The 26,656-nt window shown below is 43.0% G+C and overlaps 2 protein-coding genes across 3 annotated transcripts in view; one reads left to right on the top strand and one right to left on the bottom strand.

Annotated features, from left to right (window-relative positions):
• The window catches only part of RNF123 (ring finger protein 123), a 144,139-nt gene that overhangs the window by 94,148 nt on the left and 23,335 nt on the right, over nucleotides 1-26,656 (top strand). For both annotated transcript variants that reach the window (XM_015407416.1, XM_015407417.1), the window contains exon 36: nucleotides 25,401-25,543. In XM_015407416.1, coding sequence (XP_015262902.1) covers nucleotides 25,401-25,543 — 143 coding nt within the window. The remainder of the gene's footprint in view (nucleotides 1-25,400; nucleotides 25,544-26,656) is intronic.
• On the bottom strand, nucleotides 1,225-8,306 carry AMIGO3 (adhesion molecule with Ig-like domain 3). The gene is made up of 3 exons (XM_015407418.1): nucleotides 5,782-8,306; nucleotides 2,357-2,498; nucleotides 1,225-1,401 (listed from the first exon to the last, which is right to left on the bottom strand). The coding sequence occupies exon 1, from the start codon at nucleotides 8,039-8,041 to the stop codon at nucleotides 6,491-6,493; it is 1,551 nt and encodes a 516-aa protein (XP_015262904.1). The 5' UTR covers nucleotides 8,042-8,306; the 3' UTR covers nucleotides 1,225-1,401; nucleotides 2,357-2,498; nucleotides 5,782-6,490.

Below are 26,656 nucleotides of genomic sequence, written 5' to 3'. Positions count from 1 at the left end.
GATGCTTTTTGTCCTCCTGTGACCCCTTCATCCTCACGGGCTGAAAACAGGTGGGGGGGGGGAGGAAGGGGAGGTTGTCATTCCCCAACCGCCCCAACACTCACTCTGCCTCTGGGCTCTGCTGCTGTTCAGACATGTGGTGGTGACATCGGCACCCCTTTTCTGCTTCACACCTCCAGTAGCTTCCAATGCCGGGAGGTCTTTCCCCTCAGAGACAGCCCAGTTGCCTCCCAATCCATGTGCTGGCCCTCCTCCTCCTCCTTTCTTCCCTGCTGGCCCCATCTCTTCATTGGGAAACCACTACTCTGCACATCTACTCTCACCAATGCCCCTCATGGTCACCATCTGAAAAAATGTGAAGCTGGTTGGTGCAGTGGTGGCAACACTGACCACTCTGCTCCCCCCCCCTGCCATGTAGTGACTTTACCAATCTTCATTGAGCTGCGGTTGGAGATGGCAGGAGGGGGGGAAACATGCCTCCCCTTTCTCCACCTTTGCTTTCATTCTCCCCATTTTACCTCAGCCTTTTAGCCCTGTCCCCTAGCCATTTCCTTTCTTTTTCTTGACAACTTTGACTACAAACACATCTCACCACGTGTGCCTGCCCACCTGCTCACCTCATGGAGCATCCTCTGGCCTTCCCTTCCTCGCAGCAGTTGCTTGCAGGCCGGGTAAGAGCCCTGGACTGGCCAGTTCTGGCCCCCAGGCTGTATGTTTGACATCCCTGATTTAAATGGTGGCCGTAACATAGCAGCCTCCATCTAACATAGCAGCCACACTCTCCCAAACATTAGTAGCAACATGTGCATGTGTCAGTCCCCCCCAAAATCATGGAGTTCAAGTGGCAATTAATACCCACTGTCATGGCAGAAGTAGCCAGGACCAAGAGAAGAGGAGGTGGGCTGGAGTCAGCAGTGGGAGAGTGGAAGTCAGAACCCAGTTGGTGGGGAAGGAGAGTAGTGCCATACAGCAAGGGAGGAGGGGCTGGCGGGGGGGGGAGCTGGAGCCACATTTCATGGGGTGGGAAGAAGGGGAGAAATGAGATCCTCATGAACAAAATACAATTGTATAATATATTATTAGCTTTTATTTTATTGCACACATATTGGACAATTCCTTTGAAGATTTGTTTTTGAATTGGTGGGCTATTGTTTTTTTTGTTTTGCTTTTCCCACTTGCTTCGCTTAGCTAAGGAGAATACCTTTGAAGCTTTTTTTGTAGCTTTTTGTTTGGTTGTTTGGCAATTTGAGAATATCCCCGTGAGCAGCCAAGAAAGTAATACAAGCCCCAATTTTCCACTGCCTTTCCCTGTGGCGGTAGCATCTCATTTACAAAGATTTCTTTCCTGAAGCTCAGCATGTCTGTTGCGATCTGTTAACCAGCAGCTGCAAATCTTTCCTGCTAGATAATTAAAAAAAAAGAGATTTAAAATGCATTTGTTTAAATATCTCACCAGTTCTGTTCTAAGGATGCAGGGCGTATAGCAGGGGTTTGGTTTTTTTAAACAATTTGTCCGATCAGCTTAGAAGAGATGAAAAATAACCCCCAGACACGTGTTAACGCCAGACTTCAAAGTCAAACAAAAACGGTTTTAAAAAATGCTGCTTGTTCTCTTCAAAACTAAGGCACTGATACCTGTAAATGTACAAATGGGTCTGTTTGTGTGCACTGTGATCAGAACAAAGCATGGGAGAGATCACTGCATCCCACCCTCTCTCAACTGGAATGGATGCCCTGCAATGCCCCCTCTAAGGCTGTGGAGTCTTGTGAGCAAAAATTCTACTTTGTGAGCTACTGGCATTAAAGTTGTGAGCAAGCAATTTGGCTACTGCATAAATCAGTTTGCTCTGGAGTCCTCCTTCCTGAGCTGAGACAAAGATGTGTGAGCCGGAGGCTAAAAAACTGTGAGCTAGCTCACCCTAACTCAGCTTAGAGGGAACACTGATGGCCCGTGTGGGATGCCCCTCTTTTATTCACCAGTCCTTGCAGAAAGGTTTTAGTGGAATCTCAGAAACTTGAAAAATTTGGGATAGCCTTTTCCTTCCTTTTTTCAGGCCACTGGTCACCAATGTTCCCTCTAAGGTATGGAGTCCTGTGAGCAAAAATTCTACTTGGTGAGTGACTGGCATTAAAGTTGTGAGCAGGTGATTTGGCTACTGCATAAATTAGTTTGCTCTGGAGCCATCCTTCCTGAGCTAAGACAAAAATGTGTGAGCCGAAGGCTAAAAAACTGTGAGCTGGCTCACACTAACTCAGCTTAGAGGGAGCCCTGCTGGTCACTTCAAATAATGACTGAAACAAAGAACATTCTTTGCATTTCCCTTTCCCCTGAAAAGATTAAAGGGCTTCCACCTACCACTGACGTTTGTGCTTGATGATCCGCTGCATTTGTTAGGAGTCAAAAAGAGCCAGCAAGCTCTAAAGGTGAACTGCCTTGGTAAAAGGATCTATGGTGATGGTTTCAGAAATACAGTGTTGTGGATGTCACTGTGACCTTCCTGGAATGCATTTAGAAACACTCAAAATAAATGCAGGAATAGAAACTGCCAGTGCTACCGTCATCCTCCCTTCCCTTTTCCAAAGGCTGCAGAAACAAATCCCATTAACACATGCAATTAATGCAGAAGAAAAAACCTCAGCCTCCTGTGCTGGGTAAGTCCTACAACAGAGCAAAGCAATACTGAGAATTGGATGTAGATATGGAACTCTGTTGAGCTTCGTTGAAGTATGTGGCTTAGAACTCCAGTCATGGTTTAAGTGAAATTCTGGCAGTGTCATAGTCTCTCTGGCTCATACGTAGTTTAAAGACACTCCAGCATTCCTGTTGCTATCTTCAAGTACGTCAAGACTAAAATAGTAGGCAAGAGCAAGAGTCCAGGTATCTGAAGAAGTGAGCAGTGACTCACGAAAGCTCATACCCTGCCACATATTTTGTTAGTCTTTAAGGTGCTACGGCACTCTCTTTCCACTGCTACAGACAGACTATCACAGCTTGATGTAAGACTAAAATAGAAATCCAGTGTGGTTCTTGGCTGGGCCCTGACTCTTCAACATGAATTAGGCAAACTAAAGCAGAAATTCAGTCATCTGGCCACAAAGCTGAAAGTCCTGAGTAGTATTTTAAGATTTGTCCCTCTCTCTGGAAGTGGCACACACACTATAAGGTCACACATCTGGAAGGAAGCCAAAATATGCACACAGTGAAATTTAGTCAAAGAGAATTTTGCCCTCTCCTCACCATTTGACAAATTGGATCCCTTGGCTAAATATCATCTGATCTGCAGAGTTAGCAAACATGGCTTTAGAAGTTGTAGAACTTGTCCAAAGAAATCCTGGACGTGGAAGCAGCTGCCTTTCATTATTCTGTGCTCAGCACACAGATGGAATATTTGCCCTGTTTCTTGATAGGAACCTAACTGCTTCCTCACCTCCATAGAGGACTCAAACCAGGAATGCAGTGTATCATTGCAAGGTGGATGTGCACCACAGGTCGGAGAGGAGCTTCCTTGCTGGCTGCTCAGCTCTCCCATTTCTTTTCGTTTCAAGCTTCTGTTCAGCAAAGTAGTAAGAAGTAGAGATACGTAGTAATCATCTACGTCTTTGCTGATCACAGAGACTGCTGACGAGGAACAAAGATAGACCTGTCAGTGATATGCTCCATGTTCCAGATACACAGAAAGGTTCCTTGATAGCCCTGTCACATGTTGGAATTGCTTTCTTCCTGAGAGCTAGGATAGTCTGAGCCTAGATAGCTTTCATAAGTAATGCAAGAACTCTTTGTTCAAGCAAGCTTTTGTGGCTAGGCTAGAGATACTGTAAGGGTTTGTTGGCATCTTTTGAATAAAGATAATTAAGGGTCTGAAATACTTAGGGTTACCAGCCCTGGACTGGAAAATACCTGGGGGTGGATCCAGGAGAGGGTGGGGTTTGGGGAGGGGAGGGGAGGGGCCTCATCATGGTACAATGCCATAGAATTCATCCTTCAAAGCAGCTGTTTTCTACAGGGGAGCTGATCTCTGTCAGCTGGAGATCAGTTGTCAAAAGAGGGAGATCTCCAGGCCCCACCTGGAGGCTGGCAACACTAAAAATACTAATAGTTACCCAAGGATTGCTGATCATAGCCTTTGGGGGGTAGGGTGAGCCAAACAACTAGTAAAACAGAAGTCATCCACTAGAGGTGTTCAGCCAAATCTGGCCCTTCTGGAAAGTGCCACTTGGATCCCATCTGCCAATTTAGAGATGAAAGAAATGAGGAGTAAGTAGCATCTAAGGCAGCTGGTAAATCCCTCTAAGTGGGTGATGATCGAGTCACTGTCCCACCATTCCTCATTCCCTTCTACAAGTAACTCTGTGGGGAAACTGTTGCCTCTGATTTCAGACCTGATTTTTGAAGAATCCAGGGAGTTGCCAAAGCGTTAACAATCCAGACCATTATATACAAGGCTATATATAATTAACAATGATCATACTGTATTTGAATGCTAAGCTGTTTTCTTTACCATCCCACTTTTGAACTGAATGTGGTGCCTTCTGCCATGTACTCCCATCTAATGCAGCCTGGGCTGATATGTGGTTCATCTCTGCACCGTTTCATGTCTCCATTTCACCCTTCTCATCACCACCAAGTATTTCCAAAGCGAGCATTTTACAAACAATAAAATGTTGATAATCTTCTATCCCACAGACTCAGCTCACAATTGCTTTCATTAGTTTTTGTGTGTTCTAATGCTCTCTTTTGTATCTTCAGAGTGGTAGCTACTCTGTCAAATCTTTGAGCGGTTTCTAAATGGGAAAAGTGTCATATACATGTCCTAAATAAAAACATTAACTAAATTGTTATAATTTGGATTTACCAGCAGTAGCAACATTTGCCCAGGCTGCCTGTGTTTGGATCAGTGTGGATTTGGAACTGGTACTTTGTATGAAGCATTTTAAGTGATAATAGACAAGGTCGAAGCCAGTTCTGTCCTGCACTGTTTCAAAGGCAAAGAACGTTTCAGATGAGAATAATTTATTCAAAAGTATTCAGTGCACCTGTAATATGAGAAGACATCTACCCCCAGGTTAACGTTATACAGATTGGATTCCTGCCTGATTAGCTAGTTATCCCAAGCAAATCTGCCCTTCTCAGGGAGACAAGAAGTCGTTTGTATGACACCCTCTGTACACAGGGAGCACTGAGTGATGCATGGTTGGTTTATAGGTATTAATGTGCATAAATAAACAATGCATCCCAAAATGGGATTATTTACAGCTGCGTTCATGAGGTGGAGGAAACAAGGAAATTCTAGCTTTGAACAACTTCCTTTAGTAACTCTAATCATTTAGCACCTCCCACCCTATAAGTCAGCTAAATAAATGGGCCAGTCATAGGTTAACTGTACATTTTATTTTTTTATAAAAAGCAAACAGCATTAGCTCTGTGTGGAAATACCATCCTTTTTACTCTGTTAGAATGCCCATTGTCTTCTTAAATGGAAAAAAAATCCCCCTATGTTGTGCTGAGATCAAGGGGAATAATTTGCCCTTTTCAAGTCTTTTTTTTTTCCTTTGCTGCTGCTGCAACTAACCAAAAACACCATATTTCTGAGCTAGAAGGATTCTGTTATAACCTTGAAGCTTGCCTGCTTATCATTAGAGATGGATGCCTGGAAAAACAGTCGCTTGGTAAAAGTGCACCCCAATACTTGGCAGCCAGCACATTTAGTATTTCATTTAAGTAAAACAGTTTGTTAAAGTGGTTCAAGCGCACAATTAACTCTGAGAGTTTCTCTCACTTACGTGGCTGACTGCACATATCCAAGAATGTGAAGTGGTCATCTTGAGCAGGGCTAGTGACCTCCATGCGTGGAGCATTGCTTCCATTTTTAATCATGCTGTGAATTGCTTAGAGAAGCCCAGATTTGGAAAGAGCGGGCTCAGGAACATTTTTCAAATTAATATTGCAAGCACTATCAGACTAAAGCAGTTCAAAAAGCAAGGAAGAGTCCCCCCCCCCCGGTTCAGGTGGTGAGGGCAGTCCTGTCTTGTCTGGAAATACAGGCTTGTTCTATAGCAAATGTTTATCCTCTGAAGGTCAATGCTATAACGCAAGCTTGAATTATACAGCAGTTTTCTAAAGTGACGGGAGTTCTCTCTGCTACAACATACTGTCTCTTCCAGAGAGCAAGCCGCAGTCATTGGATATGCATAAAGAGCATTCAGTCTCTTCTTTTGTCGAAGATTGCTGCCTTTGTGGTGTATAATAAATAGATTCTGAGGCAGTCAGACTGGAATTGCTAAAAGGAAATACCTCACTCTTTCTGATGGGGGAAGTTCATGGGAAATGATAAGAGTGATCCATCATCCACCATCCAAGGGGGAATTCTCCGGACACTTTGGTGAGAAACTCCCTCATAAATGTATCTTATATCTTCCTTCCGTGATGGAAAACAAATGTGTTCCTTCTCCATCCCCTCTCCCCAGTTACATCCATCTTGGGGAATGCTTGCTACCCATCTGCCTTTGACAGCTCTTCTGCTTCATAGGACATGATAGGGCGATCTGAAAAGACTGAACTGATGGATTGAGAGTCCAACTTAAGCTGCAGCAGCTTGGGGCTTTTAGCATCAGGAAAGTCCTCGCTAACAGCCAGCCTGACCTTGCCATTCTGAGCCTCCTTGATGGGCTCTAGGAAAACAACATGCTTGTTTGTGCCCATCTTGCGATTCGGCCCATCTGTGGCTGGTGGGGTTGTACTTAGAATGGATGATTGGGCACTGCAGTCTTGAGGAGGACCTGCAGGCTTCTTGAAGCACTTGGAGCAGCGACATGGTGTGAGATACAAGTACACGAGGACTAGTAACAAACTGACAACACACCCTAGGAGGGTTGTGATGCCAGTATTGAAAGAGTCAACCAATTTAGGATACTGGACTGTGATGTTGACTTCATAAGTTGCATTAATCTTTTGGCGCTCGCTGATAGCTATGCATACATAAACACCAGAATGGAAACGGTCAGCATTTGTAATCGTTAGGCTTCCATTTTTTAAAACTTTGTGTGTCTTATCACTGTGCTCAGGGTACATGAATAATTCATGCTTGGGAGAGATCCACCTGTAGATGGTGGTGTTGTCATCATGAAAGCTTGTGTTGCAATGAATTACTAAGGATTGTCCCACTTTGCATGGAATCTTTGGAATGCTCAGTTCTTTTAGACTCGTGGAGCAGTTTTCAAAATATTTATACTTGAAGGTATTGACAATAGATTGTGGCACATCGCTATAGGCTTTGCAGGTATGCTGTTCTGTGAAATCCTGCGCAGAACTGAAGCCACGATTTTTCCATTCTTGAAGCATCTGATGGAGAGAGCACTCACACTTCACAGGATTGTTGTGAAGATATAAACCATTTTTTATGTAGACAGGCAAGGCTGCTATCTCTTCAACTGGGATGCTGCTTAGATTGTTGGTAGAAAGATCAAGGGTCCTCAAATGACTGTGTTTGAATCCCTGAATGGCTCTGAATGGGAACTGAGTTATGTAGTTCCAACTTAGATAGACCTTTTGCAAACTGATGAGCTTGACAAAAGCATTCCCATCCACTTCTATAATTTTGTTATGGTATAGCAAGAGCTCCTCCAAATTCACAAGGTTTTCAAAGTAGTGCTTCTTGACAGCATGCAGACGGTTGGAGGACATGTCCAGGTGCACAAGGGAAACAGCACTGTGGAACACCTGCCGCGAGAGGTCATTGATCCGATTGTGGCTGATCCTGAGGGTGTGAAGGCGTGGTAAGGTGGCCAGCCAGTGGTCATTAAGATGAGTGATGGCATTGTGGCTGAGATCCAAGGTGGTGGCTGTAGGAGGCAGTAGGACAGGGACCTGGTGAAGCTCCTGTCTGGCACAACTCAAGAGATCAGCAGTACAAATACAAGCCTTAGGGCAGCTCGTGAAGGCAGATGAATTGAAAGTGCTGACTTCAGTAAACAGTTCTAAGAATACCAGCAGATTCCTCAGAAATTTCCAGACAACTGTAGCCAGTGGCAGCATATTCATCATACACCGAAGGGTTCCCCCACCTTTGTTAACAGCAACATGGAACCAAGCTGTCAAGGTAATTTTCACTGCAAACAGAACCCTGCCAAGGAGCACAGTAGCGTGAAGAAATCACGAAAATAGATCTTCTTGCACCAAAGTTAATGAAATGGAAGTCTCAAATGGACACAAAGTTCAGTCACTTGGGAGAGAAAGTTTAGTGGCAAATCCTATAAAAAAGCTTTAGGTTCTAAAGTACGTCAAGAAAGTCCACTTAGACACACTTTGTATCTAAAATGATTTAGAGCAGCACCTGTTCAGAACTCCTGCTGGTTTGCTCAACTCCTAAAAGCAGCGCAAGGAGCTGCAGACACATGCTGCCGTTCAGTTTCTATGCAACACACCTAGGTGCCTGTTTATCTTCCGCAGCAAAATCTGAAATCCCCTGTTGTCTGGTGTTCTTTTTTTGCTGACCCAAGCATCCTTGGAGCCCGAAGTTTCCATATGTGGATCCTCATCTCGTGCATAGGTATCTCTTGCACAAATCCATCACAAAGGAGGCTTGGGTCGGGTAAAAGTGCATCTCTGTATTCCAAAATGGAAATGTTGGCAAAAAGTAAGGAATGCCCAAAAGGGAGCTCTTACCCTTGTATGTTCTTTTCTGGGTGGTAGTGAGCAGCTGTATTCCTTCCTGCCTCTTGTTTCATCTTTCGTCTGAGATCGGTGTATGCAAATATTTCCCCCTCTTCTGCTCCTATTTACAAGCTGCCTCTGAATACGGAAGGCTGAGCCTTATGAGTCAGGAGAAATTCTATTGGTCTGTGTAACCAGGGAGTGGTGGTAGAAGGGGGTGGAGAGAAGACAATCAGTAGTGAAGAAATTTTTTTTGAATGGTGTGCAGTTTCTTTATTATGCCATGTGGGGGCAGAAAAATCCTGCACAGAGAACCTGGGATTGGGCATCATACAAGAACTGCAGCAACTCATGCCAGGAGTACGTTTCCAAGGGGGAAGCCAACGGATGATAGAAGAGGCTTGGTAAAAGAAGAACAAATGTGATCTTGATAAGCAGCCAGACTGTTTTTGCTTTTTTTCAGGTGTTTCTGTGTGGGGCTGTAAGATTTCTTAATTTTAGCAGTTCTTGGATCTTGGCTGCATTTGGGAAAAAGTATTTGAACCCATAGTAGTGTTTAGAGGACATAGCCAAGACCAGCCCTGTTGTTTTGGCCATTTCACAGAGATTATTAATTTTGGTTAGACTCTCTTCATACAGAGAGATATAATAACAGTTGTTCTGTGACCTTTATAGCAACTTGTAATGTTAGTGTGATTACATTTGTTAGGGTTTAGTCAGGGAGATTTTAGTGTTCAGTTTTAGTGAACAGAAACATTTTGTATGGACATCTGAATTCTCAATGATAAGTACCCAGACCGTAACACAATATGTGAACACACATATATGCATACTTGAACAGAATAGGATAGAATGTAGGAGAGGACTCAGAGGCACAGAGTTACCAAAATGACTGCACAATGTCACAAAGATGATCAGTTTCACAGAAAACCTGGTATTTTGGATTATTTATCTAGTGATCTATTTATGCAGTGTTGGCTTTGCAAGAAAATATCTAGGAAACTGAGACCCACGAAGACCGTGTAAGTCGGCATAATTATGTAGCCAGTGAGTAATTCATATTCCACATGTGTCCTAACTTTACAGTCCATAATGCCTCTCTCCTACAAAGCCTAAAGCATACTGGAGCTTCTTTGATATCCAACAGTTCAGGCCTCTGCTTTCAGTGTTGTGTGCATTTAAGCCTTTCATTCTTTTGAAGTTAATGAGTGGCTCCCTTGGCACTCTTCTTAACCTTTCCCCAGTGGGGCTGTACACCAGGAAGTGGTGTGCCCTGGGAAGGCTTAAGGTTGGAGGCAGTTAACATCCTTTCTGTTGCTATGCTTAATTTCCAGCTCATGTCACAAGCCATTTCCCCAGTCCCTTTTCTTCTGCACTGCTGCATTGACTTTAGCAAATTAATGCAGGGATGAAGGTATGTAGGTAGTTACGTTGGTTCATAGCAAAATCCAGAACAAAAGCCATGTAATGTAATATATTTTAGTAAGACTAAACTAAGTAATACAGAACAGTGTGCAAGCTTTTGAGTTCTCTTGAACTCTTCATTATGCTTGATGTTAAAAGGGATAGGGTAAGGGGAAAGAGGATCATTCAGGCTATTATCTTAAATCTCTTCATCAGCATCCTGTATAGACTGTTTTGCTGACATCAGTAGATGTAGGGTGTGGCTGGTATCATGTTGCCCCCTTGGCATACTGGGAACAAGAAGCAACTAATGGAAGCCATCCATTTGAAAGCATAACAGCCAGCAGTTGATTAAATAGCTCTCTCATGCCAAACAGAACACACATACATCCTTTCAAAGACCAAGAGCAAAGAGAAAACACAATAATCTTTCTATTAACAATACTGGAGATTAATTTTATTTGATGCACTAAGTAAAGAATCAATGTAAACTGAATTGTAGTAGTAGTATTGCATTCTGACACTTACCAGGTTCATTTTCCTCTTATTGAAGTATCCCTTTCTTTATTTGCTAAATCCCAGTGTTCCCACAAGAGACAAAAAACTAAGTTGTCACACTGCTACATAGCAAAATCCAAAAACAAAAGCCTTGTAACCCTTTTGATCAATGCCATAAAAAATAACGTAATCCAGTGTTCAAGCTTTCAGTTCAGTAGAATTCTTCATCAACCTAGGTATTTTTTTAAAAAGAGGAGGGAAAAAATCTTTCAGGCTTGTCTCTTTGTCAGCATTCTGTGCAGAATGCTTCTGTGATTTTACGTGGTATTGAGTGCGGAAAGTATGAAGTTGTACCCTTTGTGTTGTGCCCATTGAAGTCAGCAAACCACTACACAGGATACTGATGAAGAGACCATGGCTTGAAAAAACTTTTTTTCTCCCCCTTCTTTTTTAAAACATCTATCCTGATGAAAAATTCTGGAGAACTTGAAAACTTGCACAGTGCATTGAGTTTTTCTGTTTAGTTCTTTGTGGCTTTTGTTTTTTGATAGTACAAGGACTAGGATTTTTAACCTCACCTCATCATCCTAGTAGTATGCCTGTACTCTGGACAAGAGGCTAATGTTAGGACAGAATATTTAGAAACAGAATGGTTTGCGATTGGCAGAGGTGTCAGAGTAGGATGTATTTTATCCCCCTGGGTATTCAATCTATAGGCAGAACATATCAGAAGGAAAGATGGATTATATAGAGCTGGAGGTGGAGTGAAAATTGGTGGAAAGAACATTAACAATTTGAGATATGCAGATAACACCACATTACCGGCAGAAAACAGCTACTGATGAAGGTTAAAGCAGAAAGTGCCAAAGCAGAATTACAGCTGAACATCAAGAAGACAAAAGTAATTACAGGAGAATTACACAACTTTAAGTTTGATGAGGAAGAAATTGAAATTGTTCAAGTTTTTCTATTCCGTGGCATTATCATCAACCAAAAGAAAGACTGCAACCAAGAAATCAGAAGGGAATTGAGACTGGGAAGGGTAGCCATGAATGAGCTAGAAAAGATTCTTAAGTGTAGGGATGTGTCACTGGCGACACAGGTCGATAAGCATATGGAGCAGAGGTCCATCAGTGGCTATTAGCTACAAGGTATAGATAGGGACTCTGGGGCAAGTGATGCTCTGTCATCTTGGTGCTTGGGGGGGTCAACAGTGGGAGGGCTTCTAATGTCCTGGCCCCACTGGTGGACCTCCTGATGGCACTGGTGTTTCTGGCCACTGTGTGATACAGAGTGTTGGACTGGATGGGCCTTTGGCCTGATCCAACATTGGCATCTCTTATGTTCTTATGTTCTTAATTCGTGCCATAGTATTCCCCGTTACTATGTATGAATATGAAAGTTGGACAGTGAAGAAAGCTGACAGGAAGAGAGTTGATTCATTTGAAATGTGATGTTGGAGGAGAGTTTTACGGATACCATGGACTGCCAAAAAGACAAATAAGTGGGTTCTAGATCAAATCAAGCCTGAACTCTCCCTAGAAGCTACAATGACTAAACTGAGGCTATTGTACTTTGGTCACAAGACTCACTGGAAAAGGCAATAATGCTAGGAAAAGTTGAAGGCAGCAGGAAAAAAGGAAGACGCAACATGAGATGGATTGACTCTATAAAGGAAGCCACAGCCCTCATTTTGCAAGACCTGAGCAAGGCAGTTAACAATAATATTTTAGAGGACATTTATGCTTTTTTTAAATTTTTATTTTTTCCATTTTTCAAAAATATTACAGCCAATTTTTATATTTTTCACAGAATCACAGCACTCTATATACTAATAAAATTGCTATCTATTCTATTACTAAAGATAGGTAAGCCTTCAAAAAAACTCAAATTTAAATTATATATCGTTCTACTGTTCAAAAGTACAACAAATTCTTATAATATGAGGACATTAATTCATACGGGCACCATAAATCAGACGACAGCACTGAACACCCATACACACTTCAGTAGTGAGATAATGTAATGCAAATTGCATCTTCACCATTAACAGACAGAAATTTGTAACAGGATGTGCTCAGTCTTGAATTAAATTACTAGCTGTCACACTGAGATTAGCAGAAGTGTTATCGTGGCCACCTCTAGTCCTTTTGAAGAGATAGTGCTGTTCCACTTTTTTTTGTCTGCATAAAAAAATCTGATTAGCCATTGCTCTGAGCAAGCGGTCTAGGGAAACAAAACCAGTGTTCATGATCACGTGGCATTCCCTCTTGAATTTTGTTCCTTACCTTTTTGAGCTTCATTGCACATATGCATTGGTGAAGCAGTTACCAGTTTATTGGATAGATCACTTGCCTCTCTTTGTTTTCATCTATATGTATGATATTTGTCTAAGGTTTTTATACTTCTGGTACCATTATGCTGTTGTTTTTCTTCTCACCTCAAGTCATCCTGTAGTCGGTCCACTTAGTGTCACCCCAGCTTGATTCTACGGCACTGGAGAATGTGTTGACAAAGTCAGTAGCTGGTTGAAGCTGTGGGACTAGAGTAAGGTGCAAATGCAACAGGTAATCTCTGATAGATCAACATTGTAAAGATAAATGACAGGGAAATGGGAGCTGCCTGGAGTGGTCTTTCTTTTATTTTGTTCCTGTGGAAAGCTCTTTGTGCCCAATGGGTCTGGCAGAGAGGGACTATGTGATCTTTGCCCCCCTGTGCTGTTTAAGCAGGTGTGAAACTTAACAGGGCCTGTCAGCAGAGTAATTACTGGGGCAGAAAGAGCAGTGGCTGGAGTGCAATTTCCAGGGAGATCCAGGCTGCTTTATGTGAGGGAAGGGAAAGTCAAAGCCAGGTAATTGGTTTCCATTAGGGCAGCAAATGACTAATTTGTCTGCTGCAGGATGTGATGGGCTGTTAACCTTCTGTTGTCCGGTAGCCCAGAAGATGAGCTGAGGGAGAGAATTTCCAATAGTTGTTGAAGGCTTTCACGCCCAGAGTTCATTAGCTGTTGTAGATTTTCCAGGTTGTATGGCCATGGTCTTGGCATTGTAGGACCAGATGTTTCGCCAGTACCTATAACTGGCATCCTCAGAGGTGTAACACGGAAAGATGGAGTACTCTCTGTGTCAAGGTGAGAAGAAACATGGTAGGCAGGTAATTACTACTGGAGAAACGTCAGGTCCTACAGTGCCAAGACCACGGCCATACAACCCTGAAAATCTACAACAGCTAATTTCCAATAGTGCTTGTAAACCTTAAATGTGCCGTCTAATAATGGTCCATGGGGTCGCGAAGAGTCGGACTCGACTGTGCGACTGAACGACAACAAAAATATCCAGTAATCAATCATTACGTTGCTGAGTAGCTTTGTCCTGTCTTCTTTCTAGCTGCTGAACTCACTGCCACATCCCTTGGACAATTCTTATCCTTTTATACAGCCTATATTTTAGAATAGTGTATACTGGGGTGGCCAAACTGTGGCTCGGGAGCCACATGCGGCTCTTTCACACATATTGTGCAGCTCCCAGCAGGATGGCTGGGGAAGCAAAGGGGAGGCATGCTTCCCCAATTGGTCTTCCCTTTCCCAGCCAGTGTTTCTCTCCCTGGGTAGGCTTGAGGTGTGTGTGGGGGGAGCAGAGAAAGAAAGCAACTTTAATTTTAAATGCGTTCCCGAGGGGGGCCCCCCCGCCTACAAGTATCATTGGATAAAGAAATATCACTATCAGTATCTGGTTTCACCCCTTTTGTTTTTATGTTTGACAGTCTCATTTAATGTTAATAAAAAGCAAATTTGCCTATTTTTTAAATAAAAATGTGTATTATTTGTTCATGTCTTGTGGCTCTCAAACATCTGATGTTTATTCTATGTGGCTCTTACGTTAAGCAAATTTGGCCACCCCTGGTGTACACATGGCATCTCTTAGGATTTCTACTGAGCTGTAGTCCAACAAAGCACTGCTTCTCTGATGTTTGTTGGCTGGATACATTTTGTATTCTGTATCTTTTTTTGTCACCATGTAGCACATTTCATTCCTGTCACGTAGGCACACATAATGATTGTAGAAGTTTAGAGCGTGTTGTTACTTGCTTCTCTTATACTCGTCCAGCTAGCCAAAAGATTAAAAACTAGTATACAGCTGTAGTGTGAGTCTGTGAAAGAACTATTGATTTTTGATAAGAAGTGAAGCAGCTCACCCTGAGGAATAAAATTACACACACACACACACACACACACACACACTGCCTTCTTTCTATCAGAGCTGCTGGTAAATGGCAGCTTTGAACCTGTTTTCCTTGTCTGCATTTAGCAGTGTCATCAAATGTACTGTTGCAGATAGGTGTGTTCTTGTGGCATTAAAGGAGAAATAAAAGATCCTTGTTCATAATTGCATGCCCATAGCTAAAGACCTACTGTTGGGAGAAATTAATAAATATTTCAAAGTGTGGATGTCGGAGCTCATTTCTGGAGTTTCAGCCATCAGTATCCCCTAAGAAGGAGGAGCCCACATGAAAATAGCATTGAGGGGTAAAGTAGAATTTTGAGGGCTGTTCTGTTTTGCTTACACTTTCCTGTCGGCTTTCCTAATGTCTCTAATCAGACTTGAAATCAGTAATCAGCAACTCTGTACCTGTAGTTTATGTATCAGGGACTGTCTTGCTCTTTGCTTTGTTAATTGATGTGTTGACTATTGAATGTTCTAATTAGATTATTTGTCTGAAAGCTGGAGAGGCAAGTGAACAGTAAATTGACTAGGTCTAAACAAGTACCATAATGTTTTTTGTTAATTGCAGAATCAATGTTTGGGTGCTTCTACAAGCTATTATGCAAATAAAAAACTTGTCCTGGCTAATTGTCTATGTATTCCCTTCCTGGGGAACCAAAGGCCTACATTTGTGCCATTCTTGTTTCTGCATGGATTTTACCACTTAATGGTTGATGTATACTCCTCAAGCTCCAGTAGTGGCTAGCTTGTTTTTCTAGAATCTAGAGATCAGTGCGGTTGAGGTGGTTAGAACTGTCTTCATTTTTTTCAAACATTTGTGCAACTTAAACATTCACATTAAAAGCAAGACAAAAGCTGACTCTTTGTCTCTGCTGTGAAGGCCTTTTATGGAAAAAGAAACCCTTCAATTCTTTGACCAAAAAAAGTGAGATGTTTGCATTGGAGATAATTATGCAAATTGTATATTAATGTATTTAGTTTGTATGATTTGGTTTGGATTTCTTTTGTTCATCTCACTTAAGTGTTGACTTGTGTATGTTCTTTTATTAATGAACTAGAACATTAGGGGTGTGACACATCAAATGTTTATATAGCAATTTATGATGGGGAAAGGCCAGCCTGTGATAATGTTTTGAGTAATTCGTGCTGTGTACTGTTTCTGGTAATTACCTATTTATTGAACTGTTCTCCTGATGTACTGTTGAAAAATACTTCACCAGCACTTTGCTTTAGACTTGGTGTGAGCTTGCATTTGAAATTCTCAGTAGCTGCCAAGATCAACATTGTTTTGGCCTGTGTTTTCCCAGACATAATACTGACACATTGCTCAAAAGTGACAAGTAGACTTCATGGCTCAGTTTGAAACACTGTGGTATAATTGAGGTTTTTTTGGGGGGGGATAACAGTTCAGGAGTAGTTTAGCTGTTCTGGAGCAGGTATGTGTAGCTGTTGGGGAAAGAAGGTTTTGAATACAATGCTTTTCAGTTATAAATTCAGCTTCTTTAATAGGCTGAAGTGAAATCCTTTTGTTAGTCCAGCCATGTTCTCTTTGCTTTTGGTCTGAATGATGATACAAATTAGTGCTAGACTCCACAGTCTCCTATGTGTTTAGCAATCCTCCACAAGAGATGTTGGTTTAAAAGAGAAATGGATTCCATACTTCAGGACAGAGTTAAAGGTAGATCCTGAGTCTGAAGAGGGTTGATATTACTGCCTTATACCTAGAGTGACTTTCCACAAGATGCTTTTTGAGCTTTTTTTAGTAAAATGTCCATGTTCATAGGCATTCATAAAGATAGTAAACAGTAATGTTTAATCCAGAAGTTAGCCTTAATAATTTAAAGTTCTTCAGTTCCCATATATGGTGAACCACCTTCCTTAACCACCTTTTAAATATCTGAAATATCACCCTTCTTTCCCCTCCTCCTCCCAATGTCAGTACTCTTTTCTCTATACCTGACTCTTCACATTTTCCTCAGATTGTCTTCTGCTTGTGCAACTTCTACCTGTGGACAATTGCAGATACCATACTGTCTACTTTTCTCCCTGACGTGCTCATTTCCCATGTGTATAAACAGCCCATCCTGTACCTGCTGACTGAAAGGGTACAATCAGTGAGGCCTCCGTTATGTTGCAAACTGAGCAGGAAGAATTACTCAATTAATTTCATTTAGATTTGGCTACCAGGAAGAAGTCTGTGGGTTGTAATTCCATTAGACTAACATGCTTAAATGGGACTTTCCTCTTAACAATTTTTCAAGCTGTACAGCACTCTGTAATCACAATAGAAAACTTGGGAAAACACAGCGGGTCTCCATTAGAACATCAAATAATTTATGGAATAATAGTAAGATTCCTCAAAACCAAGGACAAACTTAACAGCAACAAAAATATCTGGTGATCATAGCATTTGGATTGTTCAGATATCTGATTATTTGCAAGGTGAGTTGTGAGACAAGCAGCTTGTAAACTAGTTCCAGGGGACTTGGGAACTAACAGAGCAGTGAACTAATGTATTTGGGCAATACTATAATAAATCCTGTTGAATGCTAGAAAATAAACAAACTTCAGTAGTTCCATAGATAGGATTGGCTTAAGAAATATAAACCATGGACACCCTTTGAGCCTAGCTCCTGGAGCAGCTAACTGGAAATGCTCTCTTCAGCTGCAGTCCCAGATCTTATGATATTTATAAGCTCCTTTGAGGGTGATCAGTCTTTCTGTGTCATTTCCTAGTCTTCAGGATATGGTTATGATATGTCCATCTTATTCCATTCTGTCAAGGCAGTAGTGACTGGCAGTGTGCAGGATACAGTGGGATACCATCACCAAAGCAGTGTTGGTAAACACAGTGGGGCGAGCAGGAGCCTGAAAGAGCTGACCTGCCTGTTACCTGCAACAATTTAAAGGGCTCAGTTTGCTTCCCTTAACATTGATGAGTGTTTTAGGTCTGCCTTCAAGAGAGTGGTCTTTGGTATTTATTCTACTCTATGTACAGAAGGGACAACTGCTAGGTTGGCAGGAGCTGGAACTAGAGATGGGAGCTCACTCCATCATGCGGCACCCGGGTCTCGAACTGCTGAACTACTGACCTTCCACAGCCTGCAGTTCAGCGTCTTAACCACTTGAGCCACCGCAGCTCCTCTTTACAGCTAGAGAGATTCAACAGGAATGGCACCTCTTCTTCTCCAAACCAGAACAAAGGGAGGAAGAGACCTCAGTATGCTAAACAGCCAAGTACATTGATTTCCAATCACAGGGCTAGTCGGTCAGGTCGTTTTACTAATACCTCCCAAAACATTTGCGGGCTTTTCTCACTCAGGAACAGATTGGGTACAATAAACATGTGACTTCCTGTTGACTAACACAAACAAAGTTAACTCTGTAATTACTGAAGTGTTTTAACTTGCTAAACCCAACACCTTCCTTGAAGGAAAGAGGTGCCAGACAGTACTTGTCCCTGCTTATAAGTCTGCAACAAAGAAGAGGAGGAGGAGGAGGAGGAGAGGAGATTGGATTTATACCCCGCCCTTCACTACCCAAAGGAGTCTCAGAGCAGCTTACAATCTCCTTTCCTTTCCCCTCCCCACAGCAGACACCCTGTGAGGTAGGTGGGGCTGAGAGAGCTCTTTCGAGAACTGCCCTTGAGAGAACAACTCTGAAAGAACTTGTGACTGACCCAAGGACACACCAGCAGCGACATGTGGAGGAGTGGGGAATCAAACCCAGGTCTCCCAGATTAGAATCCACGTTCCTAACCAAAAGAAATCCATATTCCTAGATAATGCATTGCTGACCTCCCAGTAGGCAAACACATATCTTCCAAGTGCTACTTTACGGCATAGCACTAACCCCTCTCCTTGATATCTGGAATTTACTAGCCTGTCTCTGGAACTGGAATAGTTAACATTTTTACCCAAATGGCTAAAAACTGCAGCATATACCTGTGAAGACATTGGTGATCCAACAAGCAGGGGAGAGGGAAGGACAAGGGTTATACTTGGTCAGAAACTGTGGGAGCAAGCTGAGCACCAGTAGCAGTGCCAGCACATAAGGGGTTTATCTTGGGTGGAGACTTGGCTCTACATGCCAAACAAAATGATCTTGTTCAGCAAGCATGCCTTGGGTTGCCTACCCTTGCTCCAGATGGTTGACAGTATAGCTCAGCAAGAACTAGAGCATCCCAGCGTGTCATGCATCTTGGTGACTAGGGATGGGCATGAACCATCTCATGAACATGACGAATTTAGCGACATTCATGGCAGGGCAACCAGCATGAGCTTTCCATAAACTTTCAAGCTGTTCCTGGAGATTCCTACCAGTTCATGAATGGCTACATTTCAAGACAGGCTGTCTCCACTCAATCTAAATGTTTACCAGACTTCAAAGCAGCAGGGGGGTGGAACGTGGAGGACACCTAGAGGAGCATCTGGGGGAGGTCCCCTGCGACATTGATGTCTCTAGCTTGCGCAGGATCCATTCTATATGATCCTGAACCTCCTGAACCTGTGCCTGTCAAAATGTATAGAACAGATCCCGTGCAAGCTAGAGACCCCAAACTCGCAGGGGCTCTCCAGCTGACTCTCCTCTACCTGCCCTCCAGGTGTAGTGAGGATCGGATTTACGGGGTCCGAGTTACAATCCTCCAAAGAAGGTGCCCCCAGGAAAGTGCTTTCTGGGGAAATTTCCCCATAAAGCACTTTTCTGGGGGCACCATCTTTGGAGGGCTGCAACTCGGACCCCGTAAATCCAATCCTCAGCAAATTTGGAGGGCAGGTAGAGGAGAGTCAGCCAGGGATCCCCTGCAAGTTGGTGTCTCTAGCACATGGGGGGGCATTCTACTGGGTCAGCATTAAAATCATTCATTAACATGACAAGTGATTAAATTTTGACAGAGGGGTGTATTCAGCCTCTTTGCTCAGCAAAGCCAGAAGCGCTTCTCCAGTCTAAGGAGCTTTCTTCAGTCTTCTTCCAGGAGCCACTTAAGGTGGAGAAAGTCTCCTTAGTCTGGAGGAAGGCTTCTTTTTGGAATAGTTAGTATTATGAGATCCTTCCATATGAAAGGACATGCATATAGAAAAGCATACAACCAAGACAGTCAATGGTACAGTTGAATCTAGGTGAGTATTACTCAGAGTGATAGACTGGGGAGGTAGACAGGTTTCAGTTTATATATTGATGAAAATAGCAATGATTAATTAATACCAGATGAGGCCTGTTTTATTTGGAGCAAAAAAACCCAGTCAAGGCTTTCTGTTGACCAGCATCAATATATATGAACTCAGGGCCATAGAGGAAGAGTCTTCAACTCTAACAAGCTGGGGAAAAAAGCTTTACACTGCCTATATTCACTTGGGTTATTGACTGCCCCAGGTTCAATGCTGTTGGAAAGCAGGCTTTTTCCTGCTTCCTCATGGCATTATGCTGCATTTGTGCACCTTCCAGGGTTTTCTAGGCTTTTCTCCAATCTTTTTCAAACCTCTTTAGCTATGAAGTTTGGGAAAGAAAGCTAGGATGGCTGTTGTGTGGAAGGGAATGCTTGTGCAGGCAAGGTGGGATATAAATAGAAAATAATAAATAAATAAATAAATAATGTTTGGATTTTCCTGCCCACGTGGCAGGCATGTCTCTAGCCCCTTCCATTGCAGAGATATAAAGGGAAAGGCATATCTCTGCAATCAATGGAGATAGAGATTTTCATTGTTTTTTTAAAAAAATGAAACATGGGAATTCAGGGAACCTGGTACACTTATTGCTATGTTGTTGTTCAGTTGCAAAGTCGAGTCCGACTCTTCAGTTGCAAAGTCGAGTCCGACCCCATGAATCACATCACGCCAGGCCCTCCTGTCTTCCGTCGTGCTCCGGAGTTTGCTTAATTTCATGTTCGTTGCCTCGATAACACTGTCTAACCATCTTATCCTTTGCCGTCCCCTTCTTCTTTGACCTTCAGTCTTTCCCAGCATCAGGGTCTTCTCCAGTGAGTGCTCCCTTCTCATTTGGTGGCCAAAGTATTTGAGCTTCAGCTTCAGTATCTGGCCTTCCAGGGAACAGTCAGGGTTGATTTCTTTTAGGATTGACTGATTTGATCTCCTTTCAGTCCAAGGGATTCTCAAGAGTCTTCTCCAGTACCATAATTCAAAAGAATCTATTCTTCGGCGCTCGGCCTTCCTTATAGTCCAACTCTCACAGCCGTACAGTACTACTGGGAATACCATTGCTTTGACCATACGGACTTTTGTTGGCAGAGTGATGTCTCTACTTTTTATTATGCTGTCAAGCTTTGCCATCGCTTTCCTCCCAAGAAGCAGGCGTCTTTTAATTTCATGGCTTCAGTCACCATCTGCAGTGATTTTGGATCTCAGGAACGTGAAGTCTTTCACTGCTTCCATGACTTCTCCTTCTATTTGCCAAGGAGTGATGGGGCTGGATGCCATGATCTTAGTTTTTTTGATGTTGAGTTTCAAACCAACCTTTGCGCTCTCCTCTTTCACTTTGGGTAAGAGGCTCTTTAGGTATTCTTCACTTTCTGCCATTAGAGTGGTATCGTCTGCATATCTGAGGTTGTTGATGTTTTTCCCAGCAGTCTTAATTCCGGCTTCTGAATAATCCAGGGCAGCATTTCGCATGATGTACTCTGCATATAAATTAAATAAGCAAGGAGACAATATACGTCCTTGTCATACTTCTTTTCCTAGGCTAACAGTTGTTCCATGTCCTGTTCTAACTGTCACTTTTTGACCCTTATACAGGTTTCTCAAGAATATAATGGTATACAAATTAAAAAAATTAAGTCCCAGTGGTCCAGGGGAAGGGGGAATAGCTGCTGTTGGGGGACTGAAGTAGGAAAACAAAGGGGGAACTTGCCATGTGGAAGCCCCATTGCCATTGTGCTGTGTAGGCAACCACACTGGCATCACTGTTCCCTTGTGGAAACCACCATTGCCTTTCTCCAACAAAAAGGGGGAGAAAAAAAAGAGGAAGGGGGAGAAAAACCTTCAATCCAGGAAAAAAACAGGTAACCAAGGAAGTTGACAATAAGCCTAGTAACAGATTAAATAATAATGGGTTTACATATGTTAAATTAACAAAGTTTTAACACATAACAAATAGTAACAGGTATGCCTGTTGTAATGACCCAAAAGTGGTTTTTATGGGGTTTTCATACAAACAGCTAGAAACCTCTCTTTAGCAAACAGTATCTCCAGCTATGTTTATATAGTCTGCATAATAAAAGATCTCATGTGCCTTGAATGGGAAATCCTAACTTCATCATTCAACAGACCGCTACTCCGGATTATGCACGTCAGAACAGCCAATTCTGGCAACTGATCTGACAAACATGAAAATCCAGATCCCCACTTCACAGATGCCAGCTATATGACATAAGATCAGATGCCTCTGGTAACCTGAGTTCTTGTATAGTTAGTCGCTGCTATTGTAGTAGCCTAGTGCAGGGCTGTGTAGTTGTATAGCCTTGCCTTGCTTATTTGATTCCCAGTTCTTCGTTACAGTTAGGCTTCTTCATCACTTTTCTTGTTTTTAGCTATTTGCCCTGCTGGTTATGAGAACATATAGCTGCATGGCGATGAGACATCTGCTTGGGATGAAAAAAAGTATGGTTTGTTTTTGTTAGGTAACACTGGAAAAATGAGCATTTTTTGGTATGTTAAGAACAGATGGAGGTGTGCCTTGTGATAACCTTATTCCTTTGTAACTATGGAAGTTAAAAATGTAAGAATTTGATGCATGCTTTATCCCAGCTACTGTGTTCATATGTTATAAAAACAAAGCTTGAGTACAGTGGCACCTTTAAGACCCAGGGGTCTTTTGAGGCCGGAGCACGCCGGAGCACTGCTCCGGCAGCCCAGAAGTACGCACAAATGGTGGTGGCGGCAAGCCCTGCCCCCAGCTCCCCCTCTCTAGAGTTCCACCACAGCAGTGGTGCAATCTTTCCATTGTATTCTATGGCCCCATAGAATATAATGGAAAGATCGCACCGCCACTGCGGCGCGACTCTAGAGAGAAGGTGGCGGAAGGGGGGGGGGACACACAGCACCTCCTGGTCAACTTCCCCCCCAGCCTGAGAAGTGGTGATGGCAGGTCTGCCATTGTTGCTGGGTGTCCTGGCGTGTGTGTTGGGGTAGCTCCTCCTCCCTGCCTCTGCACCAGTGTTCCCTCTAAGCTGAGTTAGTGTGAGCTAGCTCGCAGTTTTTTAGCCTCTGGGTCACACATTTTTGTCTTCGCTCAGGAAGGGTTAGGGTGAAAGGAGACATTCCAGCAGGAGCTAAGAGGTAAACTGAGCATTGGAGGAGATGGATCTGTGCTGAAAACTTGTCACAGTTTTATCCTGTGTTCACCGTCGTGATGGTTTCCCCACAAAGCAACATGGGGTCTCTGTTAAGCTCCTCCTCATTGAGTTACCATTTTCAAGTTTCTCTGGAAATAGGGAATGAGTATTGCACTAGTTTAAGAAAACAACGTTTGAGTCCAGTGGCGTGTTTAACAAAGTTTAATTCTTGGTATGAGCTTTCGTGTGCATGTACACTTCTTCTGTCTCCATCTGTTAAGGTTGCCTTTTTTACTGCACGGTATTTTGTTTGAACAGAATGGGTACTCATTTGGGTATTCGTTTGAATAGAAGTAATAAAAGGATTAAAAACCCATTCTCCTTGAAAATGCCTTCTCCTGGTGGAAGGTAGGGTTGTATGGGGTCTTCTTTTGGAGAAAGGCATGCAAAAAGTGCTCTAAATAAAATAAATAGCCTTCTGGCAGGCCTCCCATTCTGTCCCTGTGTTGTGCTATCTTCAAGTATTTACCCAATTGGTAAGTTAAACTGAGGAACAAGATTCCTGAGTCAGGTGTTTTAGAATTATTGTCTTTGTGGATTTGTGATTGATTAATAAGTAATAGAGTTGCCTAATTACTGATCTTGAACTTCGAAAAATATTCAGTTTGAGGGTCAAATATGGATAATAGGAGGTATGTTCACTTTTCTCAAACCTGAACCATTTGGAGAAATTATGGAGCCAGCTGACTGTTCTGAAAGGGCTAATGATTCCTTTAACATGCATGCCGAAGAAGTCAAATGCAGGTGGTGTCTCTATTTCATGGCATTTTGTATTTTTTATTTGATGGGTTTTGTTTCTTTTAAGTTGATTTTATTAAATCTTCTCTTCTTCCAAGTAGCTCATTCATGCTTCCCCTTTTATCCTCACAAGTCTCTGAGTACATTATGCTAAGAGAGATCACGACCAGCCCAAGGTCACCCAATGTACTCCGTGGCAGAATGGATATTTGAACCTGGTTTCTCCCACCATAATCTGACACTCTAACCACTATAGCACATTTAATTACTGTCTGTGGTTGAACAGCTGCCCTTTCTTGTAATATGGCTCATAACAGAAACTAAGGTTTTTGGGTCATAACAGAAACTAAGGTTTTTGTTAACTTATGAATGTGTGGAGAACATCTTGATGATCTTCAGAGTTCGTTTAATTCTTTTTCTGCTTGAGAGCTGCTTCTTTGTTTATAAAAAAATAATTTTTTTGGTCATGATTGAGCAAGATCAAGAGAGAAAGGATGGGCCATTCTGCAAAGCAGATAGATATATTTAGTTCTCCGGCCTCACCTGTCCCCTCCTCTCCTGCTCTTCTTCTCTTGTATTACTTCACTTATGTTTTGTAATTTTGAGTGGGGAAATAATGTATCCCTGGCAAAGGCAAGCCTTATGTATGTATCTCTATTTCAGCTACCATTGCTGCTCATTCCAACTCACTTTAGGTGGGGAGAGAAGGTTCTCTTTCCTCCTGCCCAAACAAAAAGGCTGCTACTGGCCTAAAAGACCAGAATCGTCCTCTTCCCCCCCCCCCACTGCCTTTGACCTTACAACCTCTAGTAGGCTCTGTGAAAGGTGAGGAGGGAGCCTTTTCACATTAACATGGGTTGTACCTTGCTGTTCTGGTTATCAGTAAGCAGAGACAAAATGAATAGAATCTCCAAGGATATGAAGATGGCAGGGCTCAATCTGGTTTATACAATTCCTTACTATATCAACTATTGGAATGTTAATTACTCATTTAGCAATAGTTCATGTCTTCTAGCTGCAGAACCTAAGCCACCTCTGGTTTTAAGAGGCATTCTCCATCTTAACGAAACACACTGAAATATGTCAGGACAAATAGGCCCTTTCAGAGGTGCTCAGCTTTTGAGGATACCAGTTGTAGCCAGGGGAAATTTCACTGGGAAGGAAACTGCCATTTTCCTGAAAGAGCCAAACTCTTGTTCTTTTAACAGGCAGCTTATGGACCACATTAAACCTATGGTCTCCTCTCCTCCACCCCACTACCATTGTGCCCCTGTCTTTCTTTGCTGTTCTAAGGCACAGGTGGACAACTGGAGCAGCTAGTAATGCCTTCTGGGTAGTAGACCTGAGGACAGTTCTGTCCTGTGCGCTGATTTTGTGGACCAATGTTATCTTCTTAAAGGGTGGAAGGTTGACCTTTCCCTGTGCCATCTCCATGACACAATGTTACTGTGTTGTACAGGGTTTGCTGAGAGAGTTATGGCATGTGCTGCCATTCCAAGGCAAGGCCTATAAAAAAGCGTTTGACTGTTTGTCTTTCCAGGGCTGAGCGGGCAACAGCTGTGCTGCTGGCAGATCCCTGTTTCCAGCTTCGTTCTATTCAGTACTTGCTGGGTCACACGGAGCCTTTAGCACTGGGAACGGCATCTCCTTCTGCTGACAAGAAACATTTCTCCCTGCAGAGTTGTAAGTATCTCCTGATTTGTCATGCTTAAATGTGCCATTGGCTACTTGCCTTCCATGGCTCTGTCGTCTCTTGCCGCTGTGCAGCTCCTGGGTGCCCTCTGTAGAAAAGGCAGCAAGGTGATTGCCATAATCTCTGTTGCGGAGCCTGTAAAAACTTGAATACCATTGTCATGGCCATTTTGGTCTTTTATTCTTGGCCATCTCTTCAAAGATTCCTTTATACCTGAGGCTTAGTTAGGCCACCAAAGCATGCCTTTTGAGAGGTAAATGGGGGAGACTGCCTGCTTCCCTGTCTTTTTCCACACCAAACCCCAAACAGGAGCCCAGAGCTACAAGGAGAGTAAGATGAGCTAAGCATTTGAAATAAGGAACATTTATATATATTTTCCCAAGAAATTTAGAGGTTCTTTTGTAGTAAAACATCATTAAGAAGTAAGACCACAGTTGATACACATTCAGGATAAAATAATAATAAGATAAAACCAGATAAGATGAAGTTATGAGTTAAGGCTTTGATACACCTTTTACTGGAAGGAAATTAGCAAAAATCTGTGGGTTCAAGGCTGGCCTGTCTGCTAGGCACACCTAGTCAGTTACCTAGGGCACCAGAGGTGGAGTAGTAGTGATCAGCCCTGTTGCCCACCTGTTAGTGCCATCAGGGTCTTCTGCAGCAAGCAGCAGCACTGGGAGACACACCCAGCCCCAGTGGGCAGGTAGCTGCTGCTTCCCTCTCTCTATCACAGAGGCAGGCCCAACTGTCTTCCTCTTTCCTTTGCTGGGCCCTGGCCTTTGTTCCCTTGCTGCCTCCTCTTCCTTCTTCCCTCTCCACCTTGCCTCATTGTGGTGGGTGGCTAGGTGGGCAGGCGCTACCTCCAGACCATGCCTTGCCACCATGAGGTGCTGCGTTGCCTCCTCTGTGTCTTGCCACCGCACATTGAGAAAGACAGGCACTGCCTTACCTCCACTGTGCCTAACCTTGTTGCTATGTGAGGGGTGGGAGCCATCTTCTTGCCTTCCCACAGGGGGCAGGCAACTTGGGCCAGCCCTGTGAGGGTCTGCAGGACCAGTCAGCAGTGCCAGGAATACTGGTTGCTTGTATTGCAACTGGTAATT

The sequence above is a fragment of the Gekko japonicus genome, unplaced genomic scaffold (genome assembly GCF_001447785.1).
Source record: "Gekko japonicus isolate JY-2015 unplaced genomic scaffold, Gekko_japonicus_V1.1 scaffold298, whole genome shotgun sequence".
In the NCBI taxonomy this organism is placed as follows: domain Eukaryota; kingdom Metazoa; phylum Chordata; class Lepidosauria; order Squamata; family Gekkonidae; genus Gekko; species Gekko japonicus.
This window is presented reverse-complemented; position numbering and strand designations above follow the sequence as displayed.

What these genes read in the sequence shown, in the direction of transcription:
- AMIGO3 (XM_015407418.1), bottom strand. Translation starts at nt 8,041, where the DNA reads ATGATGAATATGCTGCCACTGGCTACAGTTGTCTGGAAATTTCTGAGG.